The sequence below is a fragment of the Colias croceus genome, chromosome 13 (assembly GCF_905220415.1).
Source record: "Colias croceus chromosome 13, ilColCroc2.1".
In the NCBI taxonomy this organism is placed as follows: Eukaryota; Metazoa; Arthropoda; class Insecta; order Lepidoptera; family Pieridae; genus Colias; species Colias croceus.
This window is the reverse complement of record NC_059549.1, coordinates 4,225,851-4,244,701: the sequence shown is the minus strand read 5'-3', so window position 1 is coordinate 4,244,701 and position 18,851 is coordinate 4,225,851. Positions and strand designations below refer to the sequence as shown.

General features: G+C 33.4%; 2 protein-coding genes across 2 annotated transcripts; both read left to right on the top strand.

Moving 5' to 3' along the window:
* Positions 1–1,951: 1,951 nt before the first annotated feature.
* LOC123696851 (histone-lysine N-trimethyltransferase SMYD5) lies at positions 1,952–5,130 on the top strand. The gene is made up of 7 exons (XM_045643229.1): positions 1,952–2,180; positions 2,264–2,391; positions 2,471–2,707; positions 3,139–3,376; positions 3,909–4,086; positions 4,464–4,678; positions 4,936–5,130. The coding sequence occupies exons 1-7, from the start codon at positions 2,142–2,144 to the stop codon at positions 5,053–5,055; spliced, it is 1,155 nt and encodes a 384-aa protein (XP_045499185.1). The 5' UTR covers positions 1,952–2,141; the 3' UTR covers positions 5,056–5,130.
* Positions 5,131–11,450: 6,320 nt separating this feature from the next.
* Positions 11,451–11,945, top strand: LOC123697039 (innexin inx2-like). The gene has a single exon (XM_045643456.1). The coding sequence runs from the start codon at positions 11,451–11,453 to the stop codon at positions 11,943–11,945; it is 495 nt and encodes a 164-aa protein (XP_045499412.1).
* The last annotated feature ends 6,906 nt before the right edge of the window (positions 11,946–18,851 follow it).

Here is an 18,851-nt window from a genome sequence, read left to right as displayed (position 1 = left end):
CTACCCGCAAAAAAACCGCTAAAACATTTTTAATGGATATTATCTGAGGATTTTTTGTATTCCCTTGATATTTTTTATTTAGATGTCAACACAACAAAATATTCCTAGATTTTGTTGATGTCTCTATTGTAATTTTTATGCTAGAGGAGTAAGATATTATAAAATATATTACCAGTTGTGATTATATTAAGGGAATATCTGCCTAAGCATATAGCTTTTGATTTTTAGTTATCTATTTTTAAATAATTACTCCTCTGGCACACACAAAATAACGAGTAAAAAAAAAGAATGTGTGTACTTATGTACACGCGTTAGAAGTTATACTTCTTTGGCGAATGGAAAAAAAAATACTAGAATATACAACTTGAACATAGTTATCAATTTTTATACCACCTAGAACTAACTTCATGCTGTTAAATTTAGGTGTCGCGTCGGTATGCGCGCGAATCGTAAAAATTCACTCTCATCATTTTTTTCCATCGCGCCAAAAGAAGTATAACATAAATAAGAATTCTAAGATATTTTCATTTCTGTTTTATGTATCGGTTGTGAACCATCAAAATATAAGCATTAAATTATCATGAAAGTATTTGTCGAAACTAGAATATAACTATTTCATAATTGAACAAAGTTTCATCACGTATTTTGTTCTATGTAAGGAATCGCATTTTTATATATTTAGGTATATTTTGTTATATTTAACATTCCTGCTGCTTTCAAAACTTTCATTATAATAATATTGAACGCATGACTTGGCATTACTAGGTATGTCCAAAAGAGTATCTAGGTATATTATACCAGATTATACCTGTAATAAAAAATACTGGAATTCTTATTCTTGTTCATGTCATGCATGCATCCAGGTAAATTATTATAACTAGTTATACTTAAATATTTTTAGTATGAAAGATTTATATAATAAATTTGGTAGGGTTTGATTTTACGCGAGTATTTAGAAATTAAAGACTTTTTAACGGATTTTAAACGCGATTTATTCATTATATTATTTTCCCGACGGACGTTTGGAACACTTAACAGCGAGCGTGGTCGCGGGGAGACTTCACGGGGAGAGTCTCCCCGTGACCACGCTCGCTGTAAAGTGTTCCAAACGTCGGGAAAATAATATAATAAATAAATCACGTTTAAAATCCGTTAAAAAGTCTTTAATTTCTAAATAATAAATTTGTATATTGTAATTTTATTTTTATATTGTACATAATATTATCCACTATCTGACATAAAAATACATAGCAAATAAAAATTTCACTTCATTTTTTTTGTTTCAACAATTGATTTTTATTTATTTATATGAACATTGAACAGGTAAATCCAATCCAATCTAAATATTAAATTATTTTTTTTACGCGGGTTAAAAAGTATACAGTTTACTAGGGCCACACCCCGGACACTCCATACAAAATTATAGTTTTGACAGTCACACTGTAGAGACTGCAAATGTGTGTGTAAACTCTTTATGGTTGGCACATTTGTGACTAGCGTAAAAAAAAATTCGCGTTTTTTGATGAAATACATCCGTAAACAGCACAATATCTAACCATTTTCTACGAAAAACGATAATCACAAATCCAAAATAATAAAATTGCTTTAAGTCAATTTGATTAATGTTGTCAATCTTCGTTGCGTTTCGTCTAAAGACGTCGTTGGTATCGTCCTTGCGGGGAAATGGGTACCATAACATGTCTGATCGTGCGGGGTGAGGTAAGTGTTTAATTTTGGCGGGAGGCGGAGAGTGTCCGTTCTGTAGCGTTTAGCTACTATTATGTATTCTGTGCTAGGGCTTTGGACTTGTCGCAGGTGACAAATTTGCTTGATTGTGTGGTGAATGCTAAGCATTAGATCGGACTCGCTGCGTTCATAGACACATTAAATAGGTAGTAGCTGGCTACACTGTGCGTCGACTCTTGAGTTTTGAGTTTTGACATCTTGTTGGTAAATGTCAAATTGACACATGTTTATAACCTCTTTTTTAGCGAATAACAAAGCGTGAAATAAGAAATCAAGAAAATAAATGTCCAGTTCACTGTTCATGACTGTGGTTCATGATAGTGATACAAATCGAGTGATCCTATTAATTGCTGGAACTGTCAAATAAAAAAAGCGCTTATTAATTAGCTTTTACAATGGCAGGTTTTGTAGTACGAACTACAAATGGGAAGAAGGTAAGATAAGTTTAATTTAGAACAACAAATTGTCGATATGTGTATAATTTATTGACTTGACTGATGATCCAATGTGTTTTAAGGGTAAAGCTTTATTTGCAACGAAACAATACAACGAAGGCGATGTTATTTTGGAAGAAGATCCACTAGTATCGTGTCAATTCGCTTGGAATGCGGCATACCGGTATATGGCATGTGATCATTGTATGAGGTAAGAACATTTTCAAAAATGGAATATTATTACGTTTACATCGTGTATGTGCTGACGTTGTATATAATATATTTTATAGGCCTTTAGAGACCCCAGAACAAAATGTTCGAAGACTAGCCGCAAAGCCCGACATCGTGTTACCCCACGCTAATAACTTCGAAGCGGATTTGATGAATGTGGCTAGTTGCAATCAGTGTGGAATTTTGTATTGTTGTGAAGGATGCAGAGATGTGGCTCAAGTTGCTTATCACAGATCTCTGTGCTATGATCAGACTGATGCAAGACATCCCATCCACATATTGTTGGAAGCCTGGAAGTGAGTAATAGAATCATTAGTCTTTTGGATTGAATTTATTCATTACTAGCTTTCCACCCGCGGCATCGCCCGCGTAGTCAAAGAAACACCCGCATAGTTCACGTTCCCGTGGGATTTCCGGGATAAAACCTATCCTATGTCCTTTCTCGGGTATCAAAATATCTCCATACCAAATTTCATGCCAATTGGTTCAGTAGTTTAGGCGTGATTGAGTAACAGACAGACAGAGTTACTTTCGCATTTATAATATTAGTATGGATTAATCAATAATTTTAAAAAGTTCCTTTTGAAAATTTACAAAAGCTGGCTCACTTTTCTTATTGGATTATTGTATACATTTCTACATATTATTAATTAGTAATAACAATATAATTAATAATACCATTTCTCCTTCCTTTATCCACTAAATAATTGAAAACAATATGTTCCAGGCAAATGCATTACCCACCCGAAACAACAAGCGTAATGCTGTTGGTCAGAATACTGGCATACATAAAGCAGCATCCAGACCCCACTGCAGCGGCCGCGACTGTCAAACAATTTTGTCACAGAACAGTGAATGAAGACGCAGAGTTAGTCCACAAGTTACTTGGAGAACAGTTTAGTGATCAGCTGAATACATTGAGAGAGTTGACGGCTACTGTGATTAGTGGTGATAGTATACAAGAAGTAAGTTATGGTTTATAATGAGGTGTTGTAAAAATTATAGTAAGGATTATTGAATAAACTGTGTATTGAATTGGACGATTCGAAAAACAAAAAAAGGAGACCTGTTTAAGTGAATGAATAGTTTAAAATTCTAATTCATATTTTCATATTTAAAAATAACAGATTAAATAAATGATTAAATAATTATATCAAGTTCATCTATAAATTAAGGATAAAATGCATATTTCTTTTCAATATTGTTGCTAATCTTGTGTGTTGTGTATTTTTTATAAGTATGTACATATAATATTACTAGTGGAGTGGTACGCCCCGGCTTCGCCCGTGGTACATATTTCGCAATAAAAGGTAGCTTATGTCCTTTCTTGGGTATCCAAATATCTCCATACCAAATTTCATGCAAATTGGTTCAGTAGTTTAGGTGTGATTGAGTAACAGACAGACAGACAGAGTTATTTTTGCATTTATAATATTAGTATGGATGATGGATAAAATGAAACTAAGTAGAGCTAATTTGCTTCTATATCACTTTCAGTTCCTTACTCCAGAAGGTTTTTGTTCCCTTATGGCTCTTGTGGGTACAAACGGGCAAGGCATCGGCACCAGTCCTTTGGCTCAATGGGTGAATGCTATGTCTGAGCTGACCATGTCTGACGATGAGAGGCAACAGATGGATCTGTTTATCGACAAACTGTATAAGGATGTGGAGAATGGTGACTATTTTTACTTTTTAGTAGCGTTATTTATTTTGGAAATTGTATTTAAGAGGAATATATATCAAATAATAAATGGAAATTATATCAAATAAGAATATTTAGTTTTAGACAGAAAAAAAAAATTCTTTGTAAAAAAATATGTATCATAATAATAACATCATTATAATTTCTTCTTTTGTGATTTTCGTGTGAAAGAATATCAAATATATATCCATATAATATTATTCTTCTGAACTTTCCTCATGTTTTTAATATTGCCGGAAATATAATCTTATAAAGCATATATCAACTGTACAACACAAAACAAATTTAACATCTTTTGAAATTTCTCATTTGTTATATAAATATTTAAAAAAAAGTCTTATAATTTTCAGAATCGGGCCAATTCCTAAACACAGAAGGTTCCGGACTCTTCCAGTTACAGAGTGCATGTAACCATAGTTGTGCTCCAAATGCCGAGTCGTCGTTCCCATACGGAAATCATAGGATACAGTTGAAAGCTGTTAAAACTATAATGCCAGGAGAGGAAATCTGTATCAGCTATTTGGATGAGTGCTCATTGCAGCGGTCGAGGCATTCGCGTCAAAAGGTAGCCAAAATTATTTTTTAAGAACTTTTTTTTGTGGTGTCTCTCGATACCTAACCTTCAGTTCACCCCCGCGTCCGCGTTAAAAAGTAATAGCCCTTCTGGCTAACATTGAGAAACACCTTACAAAAAAAAAAAAAAAATTAGTTCTTATAATTAAATCAGAACAAACAAAAATAATTTGTCAATCTCTTAACAACGAGAATGCTAACGAGCATTATTACACACATTTTATTTATAAGACAATAATTTCCTTTCAGGAATTAGCAGAAAACTATCTATTCGTGTGTTGGTGTGATCGATGCACATCAGAGAGTTCTCAACCAGACGTCACAAGTGAAGAAGACATGAGTGATGACGAATTTGATGACGATGACTGATGTTCCAACCTTCTGGCCTTCTGCTTGCTTGGCCTATAGACACTTTGTGCAATGTTAATTATAAGAATAGTATTACTTTTTTAGTTTTTTATTTTCCATTTTTGACAACCCTATTTGACCAAAGTGTGTTTGTGTTTGGAAGTTTTGTAAATTAACTTCAGTGTTCTTTTTGAGTGTGTGTAATTGTTTATGTCAATGTTTATTATTAACTTTATTAATTGCTTAATTAGGTTTCCTTTTTTGTGATTTTTGCAACCCTCTTCGACCAATGTGTTTATGTGTGAACATTTTGTAAGTGAACTTCAGTTTTTCTTTCCGTGTGTGTGTGATTGTTTGTCTATATTGTTAATTATTAACTATAATTATTATCGCATAAATAGATAAGTTTTTTATATTCCGTTTTGTGAATGAAGTTAAGTGTTTTTTCTGTCGGTCATAAATTAACCATAAAGATTATCTAAGATATCTAATAAGATAAAACTAATTTTTGTTTTAGGTATGTTTATACAACCCTCTTCGACCAATGTGTGTTTACGTTTGGAAGTTTTGTAATTATGCACTTCAATGTTCTTTCTGTGTGTATGTATGATTGCTTTTCTGAGACAAGGTGGCTCTAATAACTTAATTATTAACTTTAAGTATCTGTTAAACTTAATGTGATAAGTTTTTTATTTTCCGGGTTTGACAACCCTATTAATTTTGTAAAATAACTAGTGTTCTTTCTGTGTGTATATGCGATTGCTTGTCTCTAATAAGTAAATTATTAAATTTAATCTTAAATAAATAATTAAGCATTCGCATTGTTAAGTTTATTGGTTGCATTGAATGTCATGAATGGCTACTAAATTATATTATGTTTAGTTTTTAATATAAACGGAGAAAATTGTAAATAGTAAGTAAGGTATGTAAAATTCTTGACTACGCTGACGCCTGTACCACTGATCTTAGCGAAGAGCAATTGAATACACTTGAGCGTCTCCAAAATTTCTGCATTCGTTTTGTTTACGGATTACGCAAATACGATCACGTTTCTCAGTTTCGCAAAAAACTCAAGTGGCTTCCTATTAGACTTCGCCGGAATGCAAATGCATTGAAGTTGTTATATTCCATCCTCTTTAATCCCAATTCTCCTTCCTATCTTAAAAATCAATTTAAATTCTTAGATTCAGGTTCCTACACTCTTCGTTCCGCCGATAACCTTCTCCTTAGCTTTCCTTCTCACCATACTTCCTTCCTTGGTAACTCATTTGTTGTAACCGCTATCAGACTGTGGAATTCTCTGCCTGTGGACGTTAGACGAGCTTCCTCTATAAAATCTTTTAAAACTCTTTTATATAAGCACCTCTCCAATTTAGCATATCCTTCTACTTAATATTATGTATTTTATCCTTTCCTATTATTAATTTATATATTTTATGTATTCTATCTTCTATAATCTATATTATTATTTTATTTATTATATCAGCCACCCGCGTAACATGTACGTTTCTTCTTTATCTCTTACCTTGGGCAGTCTGGAAGAGATCGCTAGTAAGCGATAAGGCCGCCTTATGTACCTACCTTTTGATGTACCTTTGTATAATTGTAAATATTACTTGGTGTGGTATATTAAATTGATAAATAAATAAATAAATAAATTCTTCTATAAAAAAATAGATTGGGGTCATGAGAGCAATAACTCGATTTTATTATACAAAGATCTGATTATGTGAAGATGAGATTTTCAAATTGAAGCCTATACTATTATGTAGCTCTTATTTTCATATTAAGCTAATAAATATTTAATATTACAGATTATGATGCATTTTTGGGGTAAAAACATAATAACATTCGATATAGTTGAACAATGAAATCTAGAAGGTTTCGATATTGCCTGATTAAATTGTGTACCAATATTATTGTTAAATCTAAGGCCGAATATAATTGCAGTTGGTTTATATTTGTTTTATATTAAGGATTTTTACTGTTTGGCGAGTGATTTTTTGTTATACTTAACGTTATTTGATTTAAACTGCAGTCTTCATGCATTTTAACGAAATTAATTGTGATTACACAAGTGGGAATTTTCGGAGTAGGTTCATTATATAGTTATTTAAGTAGGATTAAATAAGAGTATTTTGATGCATTGTTTATCTTTTCATAGGAAATTAATTTTTAGTATAAGTCTAATAAAAACTAGTATTATATACATAGTAATAATAATTCAGCTATTATCAGATACTAATTGCTACTGTTCTCAGAGACGTTAATTGATTAATTGTGATGAAGTAAAATTTCAAATCAACAAAAAGGTGAAAAATATTTATATTTCATTTAACAGTGATTTCCTTCCTTTCACACTCCATTTATTTGGCCTAAAGCAAAAGTAACAAAAATTGTAAGTAAAACTTATAAAAAGTAGTTAATTTTTTTTAAGTATTTTAAAATTTAAAGTTTATTTAAAAATAAAACGTGAAAAGTGAGACAGTATATATTATTAATAAGTTACAAATATGTAGTAACCTATTATATTGTATGAATATTGAATAGGTAGGTATTAGGTAGTTTGATGTTGTGAATCTTTAAATACGGCCTAAAATTATTGATAAATGTTTTAAAAATTGTCTAGTTTAAAATACCTAACTAAAATAATCGCGTATACAGAATAATAACTAGATATTAGACATTTTCATATGTTCTATTTTATATTGTACTGTAAAATACCTTTTGGTATATATGTAGTGATTTGGTGTGATAATGTATAACTTACATGGCCTAAATTTAAGCAATAATATGCTTATTTTATTAAGAAATTTATTTTTCTTTTGTATGGCGCGATGTCTTTGATGACTTGATGAGGCATAGTTTTAATATTTGTAGTGTGGTTAGTCTAAAAGTTGTGCCAATTTGTAGTTTTACTTTATAATTTACCTAGAACATATTTAAAATAACTCTATATTCTATGCTAATAATGCCAAACTAATATTACATATTATAAGCTATTTTTACTCGTAATGTTTGTCGTCAAAAACAATCTCCTGTCAATTATGCAAAGTTACTATAATTACCTACTTTTTGCTTTTTTTAAACGTTTAGTATTTGCTAGCAGCTAAATGTTCTTTAAATAAACAAGATTGTGATTACTTTGTATATAAACGATAACTAAGCAGCTTCCTTTAAACATTTCTAATAATATTGTAACTAATATGTCAATTTTGTTGTAATGTTTTTGTAAATAAAGAGTCTATGTAGTGGATTTATTTTTTTAATAACATAAACTGTGTAATGGTAATAATTTTAGTTCTTACTTAAGAAAAATGCGCTAATAGTAATTAGATATATAAATGTTGAAGTTTGGATATATGAAAATATAGAGAAAATTAGTTTGAATTAGCGCATCTGATCCTTCTTATCCGGGAATCGAATGATTGAAGACTTAAATAAAATAAACATAGTTTAAAAAAAAACACGCCTAAACTCATGAAATTGTATTGTCACCGTTTCTTGTTAAGTGCAAAAAGTTTAATTTACCGTCCTTAAAGAGAATTGAAGTGGGTGAAAATCGTGGCAAAAGACGTTGATTACATACAAACTTACAGGTGAAACTAATAAAAGCGTTTTAAGTAAATGAATAAAGAGAGGAGATTCATGCTTATAAAATCAACCCCAACATACTATATGGATTATAATAATTACCTAATACCTATTCATGGCGATTTTTGACCTAGAATTATATTAAATAGAAAGGATACGTAAACCCAATGGTCAAGTGAGTGTTAAAGTTGTCTAGGATCATATTTTTAGGTTGTTTTTTCATCCCTTTATAACAAAAGAGCTCAGTTTGTTTGGATTTACCTTCGCCCTAAAAATATACAATAGCGTTCCATATCCACCGGTTATTTTAAGAACCGTAGACATTGTAAAGTATTAGGTATTTATTTATTTTTAAAATTATTTGTTTTTGTGTAGTTTTATGCTCTATGAATGTGAAAATTACAGAAATTCTTTTTAATTAGAGTACGTAGGGAGTAAAAACTTTTGACGGCAAAGCAGACGGGAAAATAATCATATAATATAGATAATAATAATAGAATTCAAGACTCGCATGAGATGGTCAGCTGACCAAAATAAAAATGTCATGCGAGCATATTCTAGGGCGACTGAGGGTGAAACCAACCGGACTGGGTTCAACACCGCCGCGAGGCGAGATACTTGCTCCCCCAATAGAATTCAATTGCAAGAAAGCATTACATACGTAGCTAACTTCTCAAATAATAATTTAAAAATCCCTACCTAGTAAGTACTGCACTGTGCATGACCGAAGACGGGGAAGACCCTACGTAGGTACCGTAACTTCGAAATGAATCGTCGAGCATAGTCAAGTATAGTGTTTCTGTATCAAGAAAAGAGGGACGTGTGATGCATTAACATTGAAAACTTTGGTAATTGATTCGAAAAAAAAAAAATAATATTTGGAAGACTGAAAAACGCATATCATACCCTATAAACCACACTAGACCTGCTGGCATTTCACCAATCGTTCCTAGATCGTAACCAGAGCAAAGATGGGAAGTCTTACGACATGCTAAACAGCATGCTTTGGTTCTTGATAGATAAACAGTTTGGTTGGTCGTAAAGCGATGTAAATTGCATGGTATGAGAACAAACACGACATTCCTAACAATGCAACGAGTCTATGCAAAACTGTATAACTATACAGCACGCATTTAGTTGACGTTAACACGTCATATTAACATATGGTCCGGGAGCCAGAAGCAGATTTTATGACCAAGTTCCTCTCAAGCGGTAATTAGTAAAATGCATCAAAGTATAGTATTATGAAGCCTCGTGAACGTCAGCTGGAGCTCGGTTGGGGGGGTGAGCGGTTGTAGCCTCCCACGCACGTAAGAAAAAAAAGTATATTCATTCATTTCCTCTCAGCTAAAAATTTGTCAAATTGTAGCTAACCCAATATCTCAACGAAAAATAATAATAATCAGCTGGTTACAGCATGGTGTATTATACGTCAGCTGGTGTCTCGAATATAATGAGACATTAACAAAATCATCGAGATACGTGGAATTCCATCAACATAAGTCCCCGTAAAAGATAAGTAATAACTTTATTAATTATATTATACTATTATTTTTTTAATAATTATAGTTAACTAATGTTTTTAGTGGGTTATTTCATATTTGTTACACTTTTATGTAGTTATGTGAATTTGATGATATGATAGTTATTTTTAAATGCAGTTTATAATATTTGTAAAAACATGTTTACCGATGTGGCTGAATGTACGTAGTGTAATCATGTGCACAACTAACCACCTCCAAGTACCTTATTGTTATTACTGTCTATATTATGCTAGCGTGTGTTGCTTGAATTTTTAAAAATAACGATAATAATTAAAGATACGTCATTTCATCTCAGATGAAAATTTGTGTGCTGATTGTTAATATACTGATGCGATAAATAAAAAAAAATCAGCTAGCAATAATTCGAGGAAAACCTAGTCAGTTGATGCATATAAATTGGCAATAGATGCTTCTGCCTAACTCCTATGTAATAACTTTCAAAGTATCAGCTGACGGTTTTTCCACCCAGATACAGCCAGCTGACCTATATATATATCCACAGTTACATATAAGCTATCATCAGGTAAATTTTAGTTTGAGAGGAAATCACGGAAAATAATTTTATTTTTTTCATGTTCGAGACACCAGCTGACGTATAATAATGTTGTAACCAGCTGATTATTTTTTTTCGTTGAGATATTGGGTTAGCTACAATTTGACAATTTTTTAGCTGAGAGGAAATGAATGAATGTATTTTTTTTCCTACGTGCGTGGGAGGCTACAACCACTCACCCCCCCAACCGAGCGCCAGCTGACGTTCACGAGGCTTTATAATACTATACTCTGATGCGTCTGACGAATTATCTCTTGAGAGGAAATAATTAACCAAATTTGCACCTGGCTCCCAAACCAATATTCTTGAGCTGAATTTATTTAGAAAGTCCTATTCATCGATAACCAATATTCTTAAATTAGCTATTTGGAGTGGAAAGACCCGCCCACGTGTTGTCTAGGCTTTGTCGCTGACGTCTAAGGTTGTTATGTCAAAATAACTATGCTCAATATAAGTATGTTAAAGACATAATTTACAAATAAAGAGACAATTATTCATCCCATCGAAAGATAGATTATCTAGTATTTCCATAATTCTAAGCGACAAGGTTGACCTTATCGAGAAGAGTGCTCATTTGTTATCTCCCGTAATGAATTCACAATTACGATACCCAAGCGGTATAGAGTACGTGGGGTGGTTAATTTCACTTGCAAAAATCGTTGCCTGTTTATATAAAAATGGGAACCATTTGGGATACAGTTCCAGTCTATTCAGGATACTTAACCATGTTGGACGTCTTGAAATCTTTGCGGGGTCTACTCAAAGTGCAGACAATTAACATCGATAATAATGTCTCCTGCTTGCACTACAAATTCACTTCGCTTGTTCTGCTGTTATGTATGCTGATCACGTCCAGGCAGTTCTTCAGAGAATCCATGGAGTGCTACTTCCCGGACTTGCCTGCCGTCTCTCTCGACACCTACTGCTTCGTCCACTCAACATTTTTAGTCAAAGATTCAGCATCTGCTAATGCGGCGCGCAAGAGTTTGCCATATCCTGGAAGGTCTCAACACACGGAGGAGGACAAGCTGAGGTTCTACGACTACTACCAGTGGGGCTTCATCATATTGTTCCTACAAGCGATATGCTTCAACTTGCCGCATGTGGAAAGTGTGGGAAGGTGGAAGAATGAAGATGTTGGCGGTGAACCTCACTACTCCGGTTCTAAGCGAAGAATGCATCAAAAAGAGCACGGACTTATTGATCGAATATTGGGATAAACAACTTCACTCACACAATAGTTACTACTACAGATTTTTGACGTGTGAACTTATTAATTTAAGTAACGTCGTAGGTCAAATATGCTTCATGAATGCTTTTCTTGGCGAGGAATTCCAATACTACGGTCTTTATGTCATCATGTCTAACTGGAAGGAAGGATTGCAACAAGAAATAACAAACCCTATGCACTGCATAGTATGCAGCGTCTGTTTCCTACTATGATCAAGTGCTCTTACAAGAAATTCGGCCCTAGCGGGTCCATGGAAACCAGGGATGGAATGTGCATCCTCGCACAAAATGCCATCAATCAGAAAGTTTATCTTCTCATGTGGTTTTGGTTTCATATATTGGCCATTATCAGTGCACTTTTTATTGTACATAATTTATTTACGTTGGTTGCTCCTGGGATCAGATTGCGCCAGCTCCGGTCTGCAAGTAATCTAAATGGTGCTAAAGACATTAAAGTAGTGTTTAACAATCTATGGGTTGGAGATTGGTTTTTGCTGGAAATGTTGCAAAGAAATATAAACCCGTTAGCTTATAAGGAACTCATATTTCGCCTGTCACGGAGTTGGGACTCTACTATTTGCTTGAAGTGTTCAGATCCATGTTCCAGCTGTAGCAAGATTTCTACAGAAGGTTTAAAAGTATGAGGTCAATTGCTGCTTCAAGCCTTTGTGACTAGCGTTTCTAAGTGTTTTTTAATATTTCGTCTGCATTGTTGGCACGTGTATTGCAAATTCAAATTCAAATTCAAATTGTCTTTATTTGCTAAATGTAGTTACATATAGCTGAGGTACAAATTTTATAGGTGCTTAGACATTCTGCTCGTAGTTGAGCGTGCAAATTATTTAAATTATAAATTACATTAAACAATATTACATTAAACAATATTACAATAAACATGTGATAAAGAAACTTTGTTTTATTCTTACCTTACCTGATAATACACCATTCCTGCTAGCAATTTACCAATCGTTCTTAGATCATAACCAGAGCAAATATGGAAAGGAATATTTAAATGAAAGATATTTATAATTTTAAGGAATGAGTTTCAATGTCGACGCATCACATGTCTCTCCTCAATACAGAAACATCATATTTGTCTTTCCTCGACGATTCATTTCATAGTTACAGTGGGTACGTTCTTCTGTCACTGACTGTATAACTAAATAATTACATAAAACAAAAGTCCTCTACGAACACATAGGTATTATAACTAAGTATCAAAATTCTCTACTGACAACGATTCGTGTTTTTGTTAATACATATTTAAAATATTATATGAACATACATTTAATAGGCATTTATCTGCCTCTAGATTGCTGCGCATAATAAACAGCTCCCAGCATCACTTGGAGCCGAAATAAAATATTATTATCCTCTCCGGTCATCTAAAAGAATTAGATACAATCCCCACAAAGGAACGCGGGCCTGCGTAATGTCAAAAGTGCAAATTCGCGGACGAAAATTGAATTGTGAAAACAAACGGGGCTTCGGGAAACGTCTTAAAGTACTTTAACTATATTATCCCTAGGACATCAACTCGCATTAAATTCTTTATTCATTTTTATTTCTGCGGCCTCACGGGCGGAATTCCTGCGATGTCTTTGATCTGAGTCAAACAGGAAAAAAAGATGGACGAAAATGCACTTCAGCTGTCTTCATAAAAGGGGAAAAATATAATTTATTCACGAGATAATTTTCTTCTCCCTTTTAAGGAGACGTTTGAAAGAGGGGTGGGAACGAATGAATGTTTGTACTGCGACGGCTCTCTCTCTAATGGTACACTTTGACCTGTCTTATTTTGCTAGATTTCCTTTTTATCGTCGCTATATTGTAGGTATCCCAGGTTTTATGAATTGACGACGACAAAATTCAACGTGCCATCTATATAGAACTGGTGAAAGCTTTTTATATCACAAAACAGGTATCTACTGGAGTAGTGTTAAAAGTAGGTACCTATTAGGTAGGAACAAAAATATATTATGTACAAATATTTTGAATCTGCTAATATAATTAAATTACAAGAAGTTTAAATATTATATATAACACTCCACTCCACATATATAAGTTTATATATGTGGAGACTACATAAATGTACCACTATCATACTATTTCCTCTTTACTTTCCATGTGATCCATAAATTCTTATATAATGAAATAATATGAAATATTTGTTCCCTTATAACCTATTCAAGTGACCGAATCGTCAAACCTTTGATCCTTATTGTACTTTTGCCGGAAACCCTCTCAATGCGGATAGGATTATGTATCAAATAATTAGGCCGTAAATCTTGGACCCAGCAGAGCCTCTGAATTCAATATATACAAATAATATTTTTGCCACAACATAGAAGCTAGTAACTAGGCAATATAATAAATTATTTTGACTTATTTATGTTTTCGTTCTTTCACTTCTTCGTGTTCAAATCATCCCACCATCAGCGTTTATAAAGGAAGTTCAAATTTTTGTTCAATTTATTTGGGCAGGTAACTAAAATATATAACTAAAATTTTAGAGATGTAGGTTATTTTCTGATCATGCCATTATAATTTTTTTACTTTTCATCCTGTACTAAAATGCTGTCCGGCATAGAAATAACTGAAGCTCCAAAGCTATACTAAACTTTTCGCAGAAGCTTGCCTGATATAAAAAAAAATACGTGTGGCACTCGGGGACTGCCGCGGTAAAGCTATTGCATAGCATGCCTTCAAGCCACACCTCCGTGCCTGTCGGAGTGGGGAGCGTGAGGTTTTTCGTTACGCAATTTCTGGATTCGGTCCCCGCGCTCAAGGCCCGCGATAGAAGCTTAAAATAAATATTGACAAAATTAAAACCATAATAATATGATTACGTATTTTAATTAAAATAAGTTCAAAACCAACTACACTAACGTCGTAAGGAAACTATTCCCAACAACCCAAATGCGCTAATAACGTCAGCCATGTCGGTTTCCGTTGAGGGCCAGATTTAAATTAAAATCGTCCCTTTGAAAAAATGGCGGCAAGGGTATCTAATTGTGATCCATTCAGAATATTGGCCTTCGAGCGGGTTGTGAATAATTGGAGAAATTTTATATTCGAATGCCTTTCGTCGTCTGTTATTGAGTTAGATTCAGAGACGGCACGGAAAATTGCTTTGACTAATGAAAAATTCAGCGATGAAACGTTGCGGTTTGGAAATTTATTACTAAAATTATTACAGAGATATTAATTAGTGTCACGTTCTGTTAATATATGGTATTCGATTTACGAAGCTAATTCTAAATTTTGTATACTTACTTAGTTATGTTTTAAAATAAATTGTTAAATTATAATTAAACTTATCAGGTGCCGCCAAAATATAATAATTTGGACAATTTTGGCCTAACTATAATAGCTTGCTTTGCATAAATTAATTAGCCCTGTTGACGTTGTTGTTGATTGACGAACTTCATCAGTACCATCTGTAATCTAGCCAATACTATACTTATAGTCGGTTCACAAATCACAGGGTATCTCTCAGGTCTACATACAGACAGAACCATGTCGTCCTAAATTCCAATTTGCTTATTCATGGCTCCAATCGCTTTGGACCTTAGTGTAGGAGCTTTCTGATGTGATCGGCCTTTCTTGATATTGCCATACCTTGATATGTTAGTAGGGAGAAGTACTGAGGGTAATATTTCGATTGGTCAAAGTAAAATTTTTGAATCTTTAATCAAACATTTACCACTTAGTAACGATACTATAAATATAATACGATTTTTAAAGTGATAAATGGCAAATTTTAATGATATTTAGCTGCAAAAAAATGTTAGAACAGATTTAAAGAAAATAGATATTATAAAAAATATACCTACCTACCGGCCAAATTGATAACCTCCTCCTTTTTTTGAAGTCGGTTAATTAGAAAACCATCAGTTATAACGATAATATAATTAATTAGCTTACCTCAAGATTTATGAAATTAATATTATCATTTAAATATGTAGTGCGGACATAATATCAAGCAAAACTATATCAAGATTCCAGACGCAAGGAATTTCATTCGCAAGAATTTCATTTACATTTTCAGCCGTCTTAGTTTTACTTTTCCACTAAAACAAGTTTTACTGTAATAGCTGTTCTTACCAGAAAACTATTTTAGAAGAAGGTTGTTGCGTAGTAAATTGAAAAGCCTCGCGTTCGTATAACGTAACTCGCATAACTCCGGGGGAATAAACACAGGGAAATGAAAATAGGTTAAGCGGACCCTCGGGATTGGAATGACTTGAGTATCGGTTTTTGTATCAGAGGCCCAACAATAGTGCCTAATAAAAATTTAGCAACGCGCCGAATTGAGAATAGTTCGCTCGGGCACTTTTTTCGTACTTTTTCTGGCAGATATAAAAGCCGAAAGGGTTTTTGGAGACTAGCTATCTACCTACTGAATATAAAAATTTTATGATGCTGTCAAGACTGTCTGCGAGTCAGCGTATGTAGCGTTTATTACATATTTCATATTATGCTTTTTGAAAATTCTCTTTTGATATTTACAAATTTCTCAGACTGGTCTCCAAAGATTACATTTTGTAGGTAATAGTCTTAGATTACAAAATTTGTAATCTAAGGTAATAGTAAAGTGTGTTTTAGCGATACGAAACACGATTGTGGAAACGAATAGATAAGCACAGCAAATGGGCATTACCATTTATTTTATTGGGCATTATTATTCTTGATTATATTTTACAACATTTTTGTAACTATTTTGTCGATCTTTATAGTTTATTAATATCTCCTTGAAGATTAAATTTAATTGACATGACGCACATATACCTACTTATAAGAACAGTAAGTGGACTGACCAGTCATTAGTCGAAATAATAATAATAATATAATAATAATAAATTCTTTATTTCAGAACAATTTAGTCCCATAATTTACATGTATACAATTTTAATAATTTTTAATACAGAAAAAACCAATGAACACATAAAGCCAATACTTAATTAAATCATAATAATTGAGATCCAAGTTTTATACATACTACTAGTTATATTTCTGTCAGCCAGACTGCGTACAATTTTATTTCTACACTTGTCAACTCTGGACATAAATGTAGCAATTCTGTGTCTCTGGATGGCATTCAAGGAGTTTACTCTAAAGTTGGTATACATCTCCGAAGCGCTGCAAAATTTGTCGAGCCCCATCAAATATCGGAAGATGTTATTGTGCTCTACTCGAATGCCATCGTATGCTTTTTACCCGACTGCCAAAGAAGGAGGGTAATGTTTTTCGAGTGTATGTAAGTATGTATGTATGTCTTTTCCTTTGTGACCACCTGTAGCCTAAACGGCTTGATGGATTTTGATGTATGAGGTATCGTTAGATTTGTCTTGATTACGGGAGTGTCATAGGATACATTTTATCCTAAAAGTCCCACGGGATAAAGACATAATAATATTTTTTCTAAATTTCCCTTTAAAAAATATGTATGCGGTATCATTAGATTCATTTCAATCACTCTTTTTTTAGTGTGCAGTCGGGTATTTTGTTTTTTTAATAATAATTTTTACTTGTTTGGTGTAATTAGTCCAAAGTTGACAAGTATAGAGGGACTGACAGAAGGTCTTAAATAAATGAATTTTAACGGAATTAGATGCCCTACGAAATTTCCGGATGATCATATTGCCGACGACACAGAGTGCACGTCGTTGTCGCTCAATATCGGCATCATCTTTTCTTTTGGATGTAACAATGTGGCCAAGATACTTAAAGCTATCTACTATTTTAATAGGGTGACCGTTAATGCAGATTGGCGGAATGTTATCCGGTCCCTTACCCGATCTGAATATCAACATTTCTGTTTTCTTTACATTGTACTGTAGACTATGTGAAAGAGCATATCTTTCACATATGCCAACAAGTTTTCGAAGCCCTTTGATTGAGGGGCTGAGCAGGACCATATCATCAGCATAACTCAAATTATTGACATATCTGCCATCTAGTTTAAGTCCAACTTCAGTCCTACTCAGCTCCACAATCAAATCATTAACATATAAGTTAAACAGATCGGGAGAGGTTACTCCGCCCTGTCTAACACCACACGAGAGAATATAGCTGTCGGACAGAGTACTGCCCCACCTAACGCTGTTCGTCTGATTATCATACCAATATGTAAAAAGACCAACAACGTCAGAAGAAACATCACTGCTGCGAACTTTTTTCCATAATATCTCATGGTTCAAGGTATCAAAGGCACGACTTAAGTCTAAAAAACATGCATAAACACTAGTATTCTGATTATTATAACAGTCAACAATTTCTTTTTAATGTATATATAGCCATATCAGTTCCCAATTCAGGTCTAAAACCGAATTGGGCATCGTCAATATTAATATATGGTGACAACTTGGAGTGCAAAATTTTTTCAAGTATCCTGGCCACAATTGTTGCCAGCGAGATAGGTCGATAATTAGCCACGCTCGAGATACTACCGGTTTTATTCTTAGGGACAGGGATAACTATAGTTTTAATTAAATCCTTAGGTAAATAACAATGTTTGAGACAGAGAGTATAGAATTGAGCCAGAACAGGGTAGATGTTTTTACCAGCATATAAAACGTGTTCCATAATAATAAAATAGAGGGAGCCTTAATTAGGAGGGTTTGGTTTCGTGTTTCTTCACTTTGATTTGGGTCTAAAAGTTTCAGTTATCTCATTTAAGAGTAGGTACCTGAAGCTATGTAATTTTCTCAGATGTAGTAAAAATAAATAATAATATAAATTTATAAAGAATAGAAAAAATTCGATCACGAGGCGGGACTTGAACCCGCATCCTTCGCGCCATTCCGGGGCGGATGCCTAACCAACTCAGCCACTCGTGACCCGCCTGAGCAATCGAATTTATTCTATCCTTTCAGTTTTATGTGTCTTAAGGG

Bases quoted from the DNA above. Each gene is read 5' to 3' on its own strand.
- LOC123697039 (XM_045643456.1), top strand. From the start codon at position 11,451: ATGTTGGACGTCTTGAAATCTTTGCGGGGTCTACTCAAAGTGCAGACA.
- LOC123696851 (XM_045643229.1), top strand. From the start codon at position 2,142: ATGGCAGGTTTTGTAGTACGAACTACAAATGGGAAGAAG. The intron at 2,181-2,263 runs GTAAGATAAGTT...ATGTGTTTTAAG, and splicing joins GAACTACAAATGGGAAGAAG to GGTAAAGCTTTATTTGCAAC. The intron at 4,087-4,463 runs GTGACTATTTTT...TATAATTTTCAG, and splicing joins GTATAAGGATGTGGAGAATG to AATCGGGCCAATTCCTAAAC.